This window comes from Hippichthys cyanospilos, chromosome 3, assembly GCF_059441005.1.
Source record: "Hippichthys cyanospilos isolate Australia breed blue-spotted pipefish chromosome 3, RoL_Hcya_1.0, whole genome shotgun sequence".
NCBI classification, from domain to species: Eukaryota; Metazoa; Chordata; class Actinopteri; order Syngnathiformes; family Syngnathidae; genus Hippichthys; species Hippichthys cyanospilos.
Window position 1 is genome coordinate 1,636,558 of NC_142371.1, and position 10,976 is coordinate 1,647,533.

At 39.8% G+C, this 10,976-nt stretch overlaps 1 protein-coding gene across 1 annotated transcript in view; it reads right to left on the reverse strand.

Moving 5' to 3' along the window:
- LOC148425379 (polypeptide N-acetylgalactosaminyltransferase 1) overlaps nucleotides 1-10,976 on the reverse strand; it is a 51,065-nt gene that overhangs the window by 9,750 nt on the left and 30,339 nt on the right. The window contains exons 3-8 of the mRNA XM_088409970.1: nucleotides 7,625-7,771; nucleotides 7,388-7,556; nucleotides 3,910-4,076; nucleotides 1,373-1,500; nucleotides 1,186-1,265; nucleotides 938-1,108 (exon numbers count right to left, since the gene is read on the reverse strand). Coding sequence (XP_088266096.1) covers nucleotides 938-1,108; nucleotides 1,186-1,265; nucleotides 1,373-1,500; nucleotides 3,910-4,076; nucleotides 7,388-7,556; nucleotides 7,625-7,763 — 854 coding nt within the window. The 5' untranslated portion in view covers nucleotides 7,764-7,771. The remainder of the gene's footprint in view (nucleotides 1-937; nucleotides 1,109-1,185; nucleotides 1,266-1,372; nucleotides 1,501-3,909; nucleotides 4,077-7,387; nucleotides 7,557-7,624; nucleotides 7,772-10,976) is intronic.

Here is a 10,976-nt window from a genome sequence, read left to right on the forward strand (position 1 = left end):
GAAAGGATTTATGGCAATTGGATGGCGCATAGTGTTTTGGTCACTTTTATCATGACTCAAAGGCAAAATGAGTATTTGCCAATTACTCAACACTTTTCAGATGGTAAAATATGATACATTTCTAGGGGTTCCATTTTAATATAGTCATTTTTTTCAATAAAGTCCTTTTATGGCTTTGCCGTTTCTGAGTCTCTTTGCTTGCTGAAGGAGCAAAGACTTTGCAGTAAATTACAAGGTGCAGAAACCCATAACAGCACTTTAGTTATTGTGGCTTCCCGCAGCAGTCGCCCTCCCAGTTCAACTCTCAAACAGACGTGTGCGCATGCAAAGGCCGCGGGGCGTAGCTTGTCATGCGATGGCCGCTGCGAGCACATGTGCCAATAATATCATTTGAGTCATACTAATTCTTCAATCACGCACAAGCTGCTGATATTCGTTATTGTACATAGTATTATCATTCTCATCACGACGAAGCACCGAAACCCAATTTTCCCTGAGATGAATAGTTTTTTGTTTGTAATGAGACTGACTGAAATTTCCTGCCCTGACAATGGAAAGCAATGTTTTGTGAGGGACTTGGGGAGAACTAGGCTTCACAGAAGATTTGAAAAACAAGTGAAATGCGTGACGCATTTCGTTACATAAATCATTATAATATGCGCGTGACCTTGAGTAATGGTGTCAAGTCAGCATGGAAACAAGTGTAGGAGGAAGAGATGATAAGAAGGCTGAAATAGTAAAAGAACCTTCAACTCAGCCTTAGAAATTCAAAAGTTCACAAAGGAAAAAGTTTCTCTATTCATCTCTATTTTGTGATCATTTTATAAGATTCAGCGGTGCCAAGTTAAACAATAAAAAAATGTAATGACTCAGATGTTACAGTTCACAGGATGCAACAGTGCACATTTTGTTGAACCAAAGTTGCGCCACCACGCACCTGACAGGAAGTGTGCGGTCTCCTTTGCGACGGTCCATTTCTCTCTGCGGCACGGGGTACCACCGAAAGTTGAGTTTCCAGTTGAAGCCTCCGTACGTCATGTCCGAACCCGCCATGTACTCGAAGGTGTCGTCGCTGATGACGTCGATGATGGGACACACCACCGTTTTCCTGCGCAAATAGTCGTCCTCAGACAATGCCCACCAGAAGTAAAATATTGCTTGTCATCGAGCGTGTGTATGTCTTACTTGTCTTGCTTGATGCGAGCGAGCAGGGGCTCGAGCCAGCCTGTCGTGCATTCACAGTGAGCATCCAAAAAGGTTATGACCTGCAAACAGCAGTGGGAAAGTTTAAAAAAAAAGTGGGCAGAGTTCCAGATTGTGTCAGCCATATGTGGCACAGTTCAACCAGGGTGCATGTCACGAGTTCACGAACCTGGCCCGTTGAGATGGACGCTCCCTTGAGGCGCGCGCGAATGAGTCCGGACCTCTGATCCATCCTCACCACCCGTACTGGAACTTCCAACCTTCGGACATATTGCTCCAATGGCCGCTTTAGGAAATCTTAGACACATAAGAATAAAAGATATGAGCACTTAAAGAACCTAGAAGATGACTCTATTACATTCTGTAAAGAAAAAAATAAATACTATATATACCTCATAAAAAACATACATAAGGGCTGCGGAAAAAGTTGACCAAGCCGGGTCTTAACTGTAAAAATTAGGTCAATGAAAAATATCTGCCTTGCAGCTCTGCCGGAATCCTGTTTGCACCGCAGTTTTTTTTACATGGACCTCTCTTGTAAATGCACACAGGTTTGCAATGGCAGCAAGGGAAAAAGCCTCCTTCCAAAAAAACAGGAGATATCACATGTTTGGGATCATTTCAAATTAAAAAAAAAAAAAAAAAAAGAGTGAAAAAAATAATGTTCAGTTATTGCAAAGTGGAAAAGGCAAACCACAGCAGTACTTTGGAAAAAATAATGCAACACATAGTGGCCGAATGACTGATGGTCTTTGTGTGCAGAAAATCACTTTGTGATGTGATTTAGTAGTTAGTAGGCTTTCATTCAAGACAATATTAGCATACGGAGCTTCCCAAATTAAAGAAAAAATACGTCCCCAAAAGGACTGGGGCTGTACGATCTGAGATTATAACCTGTCATTACAACAATCAAGAGGCTCGGGCTGAGGTGTTCAAATTTTAATCATTAGGGAGCAGTCAAGCACAAAATATTGGCCTAGCCTAGCTAACAGTAAGCTGCACTGAAGTTTCTTGTAGAATATTGTTGAAGCATTGTCCCTAAGTGGCTTTAAGGACACTATTACATGTGTAATGTATATACGTATAACATTATGCATGTGTGAACTAAATGGTAGTTTGTTGACTTTAAATGTTAATCACTAGTGCGCTAATGCTAATAGTGACTAATACCTGGTTAGCCTAGGCAAATTATGTTGGACTCTATAAGTTCATATGTATAGAAGACAATAAATCATGAGTAATTACAGTATATCTACAACACCTTATGTTCGACCTTAATGTATTATTAAAAATACGTGTGGGGGATTACTCGATGGAATAATCCATTTTAAATATATGGTTTGAGATATGAAAGCACAACGATGGGTGTTTGAAACAATAAATTCCAAAAGCAACACAGATTATACCATTAACAACTGTGTGCTACATTTTGCACAACGACATCCAAAATCAATGGCGCTTGAAGCGGCCACGTTTTTCAGCAATGTTAAACTCATCATAATTTCACATATTGCTCTCTCCTCACACCTGCTTTCCTGTACCCCGCAGTGCATGAAAACATTCAATCAAAAGGAGAGATTGTGTCGTTAAAGACATCAATAGCTAAAAATGAACTCTATATTTGGTTATAAAGAAAAGCAACAGATATTAACCAACACCGCATTTACACTGTGAGCTTTTTTAGTTTTCCTTTTTCCTGTAAACGTCTTCTTCATTGATATGAAGCAGATAGCTTGTGCTGTCCATGCCACATTTAGTCAGTCTTTTCTTCACATTCGCAATGCCAAACACAGACTGAAAAAAAATGCTAGATAGATTCTTACAAAGACTAATACGTACACCGCCACACACACATTTAATCATTATCTGGGATTGTTTATAACAAATCAATAAATCTAACGACACATTTGGATAAATCTTGACTTCATATCCATGGCTGTAAGAAGTCATAAAATACTTTAATGCCTTTCTGAGTCTGTCAGAAAAGTTCTGTTTTCCCCACTCACTGTGGGCCAGACAATCAACCAGCACATCTACAAAGACTTTTGCTTTGTTCAGTGTACAAGACAAAAGCGAGAGTTGGACAACTCAAGGCCGCTCCTGTATGACAAGGCGCCTGCTCACAATGCCCCGAGCTTCAGACAAACCCACGAGTGAACTTTAAATTCCAAGAGCAAAATGATAAGGGACATTTTTATGTTACTGTCAACGTGTGGATCAATGTAAAGCCAACATTCTACTTTCCATCTCCAGGCTGATACATGACAATTTGTATTGGCAGAGATTCAAAAGAAAAATCAGTGTAAACAAACAGGCCCACAGAAGTACACTGAAACTCCAGGGGTTGGATTACAGGCGATCCCTCCTTCCTTTTATGGCACAGACAGATCAAACCGAACACGTGTGCCGGTGTCTTAAAGCTGCAGACAACACAAACACCTTCGATTCACACCTGACCTCAGGAAGCAATGGGAATGTGTTGTGGCTGGCGCTTGGGTGTAATAGCAGAGTGTAATCTCCGCAATCGCCGAATTAAAGACCTAATCCCCAGCACCAAACATAGATTAACACTATTGCCCAGGCTGGAGCGGCAGACACCAGAGATACATCACAACCCTGGTGAAAATCACGCTGTCGTGCGAGAAATAAAAATGAGGCTCAAATGAAAATAGACACAAGGGGTGTGTGCGCAACGTGTGTGTATACCTCGCTCGCTGGCATCGTCTACCAGAACAATCTCCTCCAGGAGCGTGTGGGGAGAGCGGTCGATGACGGAGTGCACGGTCCGCAGCAGCGTGCTCCACGCCTCGTTGTGAAATACAATCACCACGCTGGTTTTGGGCAGATTGTCAGGGTAGAGCTTGTTCTTGCACCTGTGGACACAATACACAACACGTATAGAAACTACATATAGAACACAATGGCACTGGAGGCATTTGGAGATTAACACAATGTATTCATTAATGGGATCATTGTGTCACCCAGGATGCTGCTTCTTGCCCTACGCAATCAAACTCATCATCCACAAGCCCTACAAGCGTGCCCTAAACAAAGTAAACTGAGGGTGAATAAAAGGTGAGCAAACAGGCGCATAATCCCTAAATTAGGGAAATGCAAATATGTAGGGCAGCTGGTTTGTGCTGCTCATTAATTTTTCCTCTCGTTCACGCTCCTTTTCTCTGTCAAAGCAACCACAGCTTCAAAAGGGGTCCAGAGGGAAATAATACCTATTTAAATGAAGTCATATGGGGGAGACAACACATTTAATATTGTTTGCATCAATATGCATTGCTGTAATTGTTTAAATCAATGCGGGAAATGTACATATGTAAAAGCTTAGATCTTCAAATAATCACAAGACAGCGCAGGGCTTTTAGTTCAGGCTTTAAAGATTAAACATTTTATAATCATCTTAGGTTGAAAAATGATTTTACTCCTAAGAATCTCAAGTAAGATGATGAGATAGGAAAGAATAAGACGACCGATTAGCAACCCCGCGCCCAAAAAAAGAACCCCTCAAAACACACACTCATGTTAAAGTTAAGCAAGAATAATTTGGTCAAAATCATATTTCTCTGCGTGACACAGAAAGAAACCTGAGTGGGCACGCATCTGGCACACAATCTAGGTCAAAAACCAAAGTAGAGGCCACAGCATGGCTCACACTAATATTAAAGGATAAGTCTTGCAAATTTTCGACATTTTTGTAATCATCTGATAAAACCAGTGGAACAGCGGTGGAACACTTCACAAGTGTCTGTAGCCATGCCTTGCACTACAGTCTAACAACATTTTAAAAAGATACTAAACTAATTTAGCAATTTTCAGCAGTAAAAATTTAAACTTTTGTCTACAGTTACTTGATCAAATTATTTTTCATGTACAAATAATACCTTGGTGCATTTTTAAAATTGTGTTGACTGAAATATCTAAAGGAGTTCAAAAATATCACAAGTGCTTCATGAAGCTTCATTTATCCGTCACTAGTGTAATGTATAGATTAATGCATGCAAAATTAGAAAAAATTAAGCATGGCACAAATTCTTTCGATGTAAACGCTAAACACAAATATTTTCCGTAGACTTCAACTTTGTATACATATAAAACCATCGCCAAAATGAAAACTTAGTAGGTTTCCAAGTAGACATGTTTTGACACACTTCAGGGTGTCACCGTGTGTTGGTGTTGGTCATGAGTGCCATTTATGCTAATAGAGGGGAGGTGGAGCAGCATTAGGCCAAAAAAAAAACATGCAGAATGAGTCACAGCCTGCCTGTCCCACCAAGGAATGAAGGGCATGGTCACTAGTGGAACATCACACACACATGGACCTAAAAATATGCTCTCACATTGAAAAAAAGTCAGAATGTAAAAAGGGTAAAACATGTTCTCTTCTGAAAATGTAATCATGGAAAATGTTCACATGGTACAGATCCACCCATTGGTTGCACATGTGCAATACCACACACAAGCCTATTAAAGACACCCTCACACACATTGGACTGTAATGTGAGAATGACCTAGCTCCCTCATTTATTTCACTGTGAATGGCCCTGCTGACAATAATGAAAATAAACTGCCAGCATCTTCACGCTCTGCAGTTTGAGCTAATGGTGACCTACGCCCAATTCCTTCACTGGTTTCCTTCAGCCAGGCGCACACACACATACACACGCAGTGTCGATATTGACTTGGTCTTATCTCCTAATTGGAAAAGCAGATAGACGGTGAGGAGGCTGTGGGAAAACAAACCTAGTAATCAACTCTTGTTCAAAGACTAAAACACATTTCACGGATCAATGTCTTTCTTTCTTTGTCGTCTGTTGTGTGTGTGTTGCACGTGCGTGTGTGCCCTTGCCTGTCTATCAATATTTCAGCAAAAAAACTCATTATTTGTACATGCGTGTTTCTCTAGTGCAGAGGCCACCAGTCCCAACTCGGAATAAACGGTAAAGAGAGTGTGCACCAATTGCACAAAATATCATTACACTTATATGTGACTGAGTACAAACGCAGATGCTTCAATGTGACCATATAACAAGTGCAATGATACTTAATTACACGGTTATAGATTGCAATTGTGATCAAATTGTGTTTTTTTCACGGACTATTGTTCAGTAACAAGAACCTTTCTTAAACAAGACAGCAAGCTTCACTTTTTTAGACTAACAGCTTGTCTTTGACATTTTGTAATATAGTTCATTGGCTGGTGTTGCTATTGGTGTTTGTTTACTTTAAAGTATTTCAAAATACTAACAAGTTTAAAACTAGGGCTGAAACTATCAATTTCAATAGTGTTCTCTAGCTCCATCAAGGTTTGGTTATTGTGGATTTGGTCTTCTGCAGATTTTCATTTATGAACATAACATTTTCTATTGCGGGTTAATGTCCTATTTCTCTATTTTCTCTATTTCTCTATTTTACTTTATTTTTATCAAAGCAGTCAAAAAAGCAATTTTATTTACGATTAAAAAAATCCTTATAGGATTGTTCAAGTTGATTTCTATAGTTGAAAAATAAGGATGTTTCAATCACGTCTTTGCACCCATTTTTTTTTTCTTTCGATCCAGTCACGATTTCGATACCTAGGAAATATATTAAGGACAGTAAAGAAAAAAATTAACCAGATTTTTCAAACATACAGTCATTCATTAATGCATGTATTTAAAAAAAAATGTGCAACACATTTTATATGGCTAGTGAAGCAGTGGTATAAACCAAGTAGACTAAAACATTTAAACATTCCTCCACTTGCTTCCAGCTTTGTTAACATATTGCACATAGTACGCATAAATATTTGTTTTCATTTGACAACATCTTCTTTTGACAATATGTACGTACTTGTATAGCCTTGAAAAATGGGTCGAAAAAAAAGAGACAGAAAAAAGGTAAAAAAAATGGTAACAGTACTGGTATCGTTGCATCTTCAAATATGGCCTGTTTTTGCAACTGTACAGTATAATACTGAAAAATGTTTGCCAATTTATTTAAGCTACATAAGAGGGGCAATATACCGTAATAGTCAGTATGATGCAGGGTAGTTTGAAGCCACTTCAAAGTACAACCACAAAAACAGGTGGCCTAACCCATCAATGGACAAAGCTGACATCCATTCTATAGGAAATCTGAGCTGGCTGAGGGCAACATGAGAAGACAGCTAATTAGGAGCATGCAGGACGCTCACCCTTCGAGGCGGACGTCAGGTAACGACCGATTCAGTGCAATCATCTCAGAGGCCATGAGGTTGAACTGGTTGATCTTAAACATCTCCTTCATCTTCTCCTGGTTCTCCTTGGGGATCACCACAGGCTTCCCGCCCTCCCCGGGCCCATCTCTCGGCCTTGCCAGGGGGTCTGAAGAAGGTTACAAAGAGTCAGTGAGTCGGTTTGTCCGCTGACGACGCATCGACATGAACACTCACCGTCTCGACCAGGTAACCCTCTCTCCTTCTTCTCATCACACTTGTTGCACTCGCTGAAGTAGAGCAGGATGAACATGTCCAGCATCACCCACACCAGGGAAGTGGCCAGGACCACTTTGCAGTAGGCAAACCTCCGCATCCTGGTCACTTGAGAAAGACACAAAAAGAGAAGCGCTTTACAATGAGGGGAAAGTCTGAGCCCAATGAAGCACTCACTCATCCCATTTCCTTTCCTGTGTGCGCGCTTTTCTGCTCATTTCACTCAACTGGAAAATAATCCAGCAGCTCATATTCTAAGCGCCGCTGTTTATTCTTCGTCTGTCTGTCGGAGTCACCTTTCATATGTTGGCTGGTCACATGTACTCTAAATGTAATCTTGAGTATGATTACACCTTTGACACTTGCCAAAATGTCACCAAATATCATATATCACACAAACTAAAATGTGGATTCTTTCTATTAACTGTGCTTTAGTTACAGTATACCAGTGGTTCTCAAATGGGGGTAAATGTAACCCTGGATTTATGTGAAGGCACTTCAGGTGGTATCTAATTGAGTGCTTTTTCATGCCATGGCAGGAACAGTACATTTTTCTTTTCAAAATAAGAGCAAATTCATTGGAATATGATGCAATTTTTTTATAAAATCATGTCAGGCAGCAGAGAAACTTTAAAATGCTTGTGGGTCAAATAAGTCACCTATGTGAGCATGTTGGCAAGATTGGGTCAATTGAGTCCTTGAGTAATCAGGGAACCTTAAATTACAAAAAAAAAAAAAAAAAGAAAAAAATGTTTTTTTTCAGCCTTGGGTGCGTATGCGTCGTCATTTAGACATGCCAAGGACAAACTCATAACTGCATACGCCAAGGCTGACTTCAAAATAAAGCTCAGCATATACATATTGAGGCCAAGGCAATAGCCTTAATATACTTTTATTTTGAAGGTGAATATGGTGGCGTGACAAATAGCCACTATCAAAATCACATTCAATCATCTTTAGGCATGTTGGCTCAAGTCTACAGCATTCACGGCCAGCAGCTACCCGCTACTTAGCTGCAAGTGGCCGGCTGGTGACAGCACAACATCCAATGCCTGTCTGTTGCTTGTTTCTTTCTTTACTTCTTTTTAAGTTGTACGGACTTCAGCTAGTTTGTAATTCGCTGTCTGTGTTTAAAGGAAAATGATGCGCTTTCAATTGCACTTGTGGATATTTTTTAATCTTAACAAACAAACAAAAAAGAGACGTGATATAATAAAAACTTTGTCTGTGGGACTGTGGCACAGCACAGTTTAGCCAAATCCACCTACGCCTTTTGTCATGTGTCAAAGCAGCACTACTTGAAGTTTTAAGAATAAGAGCTAGCATGTGTGGCTAGCAGCGCAAGAGTGTGTCAGATGAAAAGTTGCCTTGAACAGTTCCAAGTGAAGTTTTACTTTTGGGAAGGAACTGACAGGACATCTTAAAGCATGGAAAAATAAAAAAGCTCCAGGTCAGTTTGAATGTCAAATCCAACCAAACACTAGTGCGGTATGAATTTGACAGACGGTGTTGTGGCCAGGAGCAAACCACTGCATCAAAAATCCTCCATAATATCGTAATATTTTTTCCCCCACTGATGGTTTTTAAAATACCTTTGTACCATATTACTGACCAAACCAGTAAACAAATCATTAACACATAATAATGCATTTTCTGTATTGTCTATAAAAAAAATTGTTTTTGAATGAAGGCATAGAAATTATTTTTTTTAAATTCTATTCAAAAAAATAAAAGGTAGTTTAATCAATTATTAAAATTATCTTTAGTTGCAGACCAAATACAGTTTATTTATTTGAGCCTATGCACATGATGCCAAACTAATAAAAAATAACTTTGGTTGTTGTTGAAAAGACACTAAAGTATTGCATTTTAAAGCACATAGCTCATCCAAAATGAATCACACTTGACCCATTTTCTAAGCAATTTGAAACTGAAGATGCTTAAAACTAAAGTGATAAGTGAGCTGAGTGCTTGCCAGTGTTTTACGCACGCAACCACTTGTGTAATGGAATGAATCTTTTATAGTAACAAAGCAGTGCTCTTGATACATCGAGGGGTCTCCATTTGAGTTCCTAAACAACCTTCAGTGAATAAGCCAATTTGTCATTTGTACATGAAACATGGAAAATCCTCGTGCGCTAAAGCACCGTCACATGCTTATACACACACACACAAACACACACACAAATAACACAACTAACAGACTCAAAACGGCGTGAGAGAAGCTGTGACAGTAATTGCTTTTCTTTGGCAGGCAGCGACAGACAGACAGAGCCACATTAAAATTCCTCTGCTCTCCTTTCCGCCTTTCCTGCAGCACCATCTCCTCCACTCGAAGTGACTCGCTGCCTCAGTCGTCCCTCAGGTTACAGCAGCACAAGCAGAAGGAAGAAAATTAATTTGGCCACAGCGATTTCACTCTCGTCGCTGCGAGACAAAACGGTGTTTGTGCATAGCTAACTTGGCGGCAGCCACTCTTAGTTTAGCTTGGGAGGATGTAGAAGTGCAGAGCGGCGTTTTTAAATTCCACCTGATAGGATTGCGCTGTTGCAAAGTGCCATGCAAAGCAGAATGTTAGAGTGAAGATCTGCTTGTTCTCTGGCCACGGCCAAAGACTGTATTGTCAGTGCAGCAGTTCTACAAGGTTAAAACTGTAAACAATGTTTGTTTGGCGGTCTTGATTTCAATTTTAGATTAAAACTTCAGTGAAAGCATTCACATTGTGCAATTGCTAATATGATATGCACCATGACCAAATGCTTAGTCGGATAATGCCGCTTGCTCGCCATAAGGAGAAGTGAAGCCAATGGTGGACAACTAAGATTGTCAGTCGCTCTTTTTGTCGAACTTGAATATATACATTTTTCCACAGCGTTTGATATTATTTACCACTTCTACGATGACAATGTCACAGTGGATGTGACAATAAATCTGGATAAAGTACTTTTCGCACGTAAAAAAAAAATAATAATAATTTTCGCTTACAAGGTATATCTGTGAGTGCCAGTGAAATATTTGTCTCTATCATGTCAAAAAGAACGCTGGGAAAAAATGTAACCAGGTTGGTGAAGTAGTCTTAAAAATATCTACCTCGAAGCTGCACTAGAAAAAGGTTGTTGCCACTGTTTTCTACACAGACCATCCTTGTAGACATACTCAGTGTTGCAGTGACAACAGGGGAGAAAGACTCCCCGAAATTACTGAGGATGTCAATTTGGAATAATTTCAAATGAAAAACAATGACAGTAAAATGAAGAACTGTACCTGGGCAATGTTGCACTGCCTATACATATGAAAAGACAGTCTTGACGGC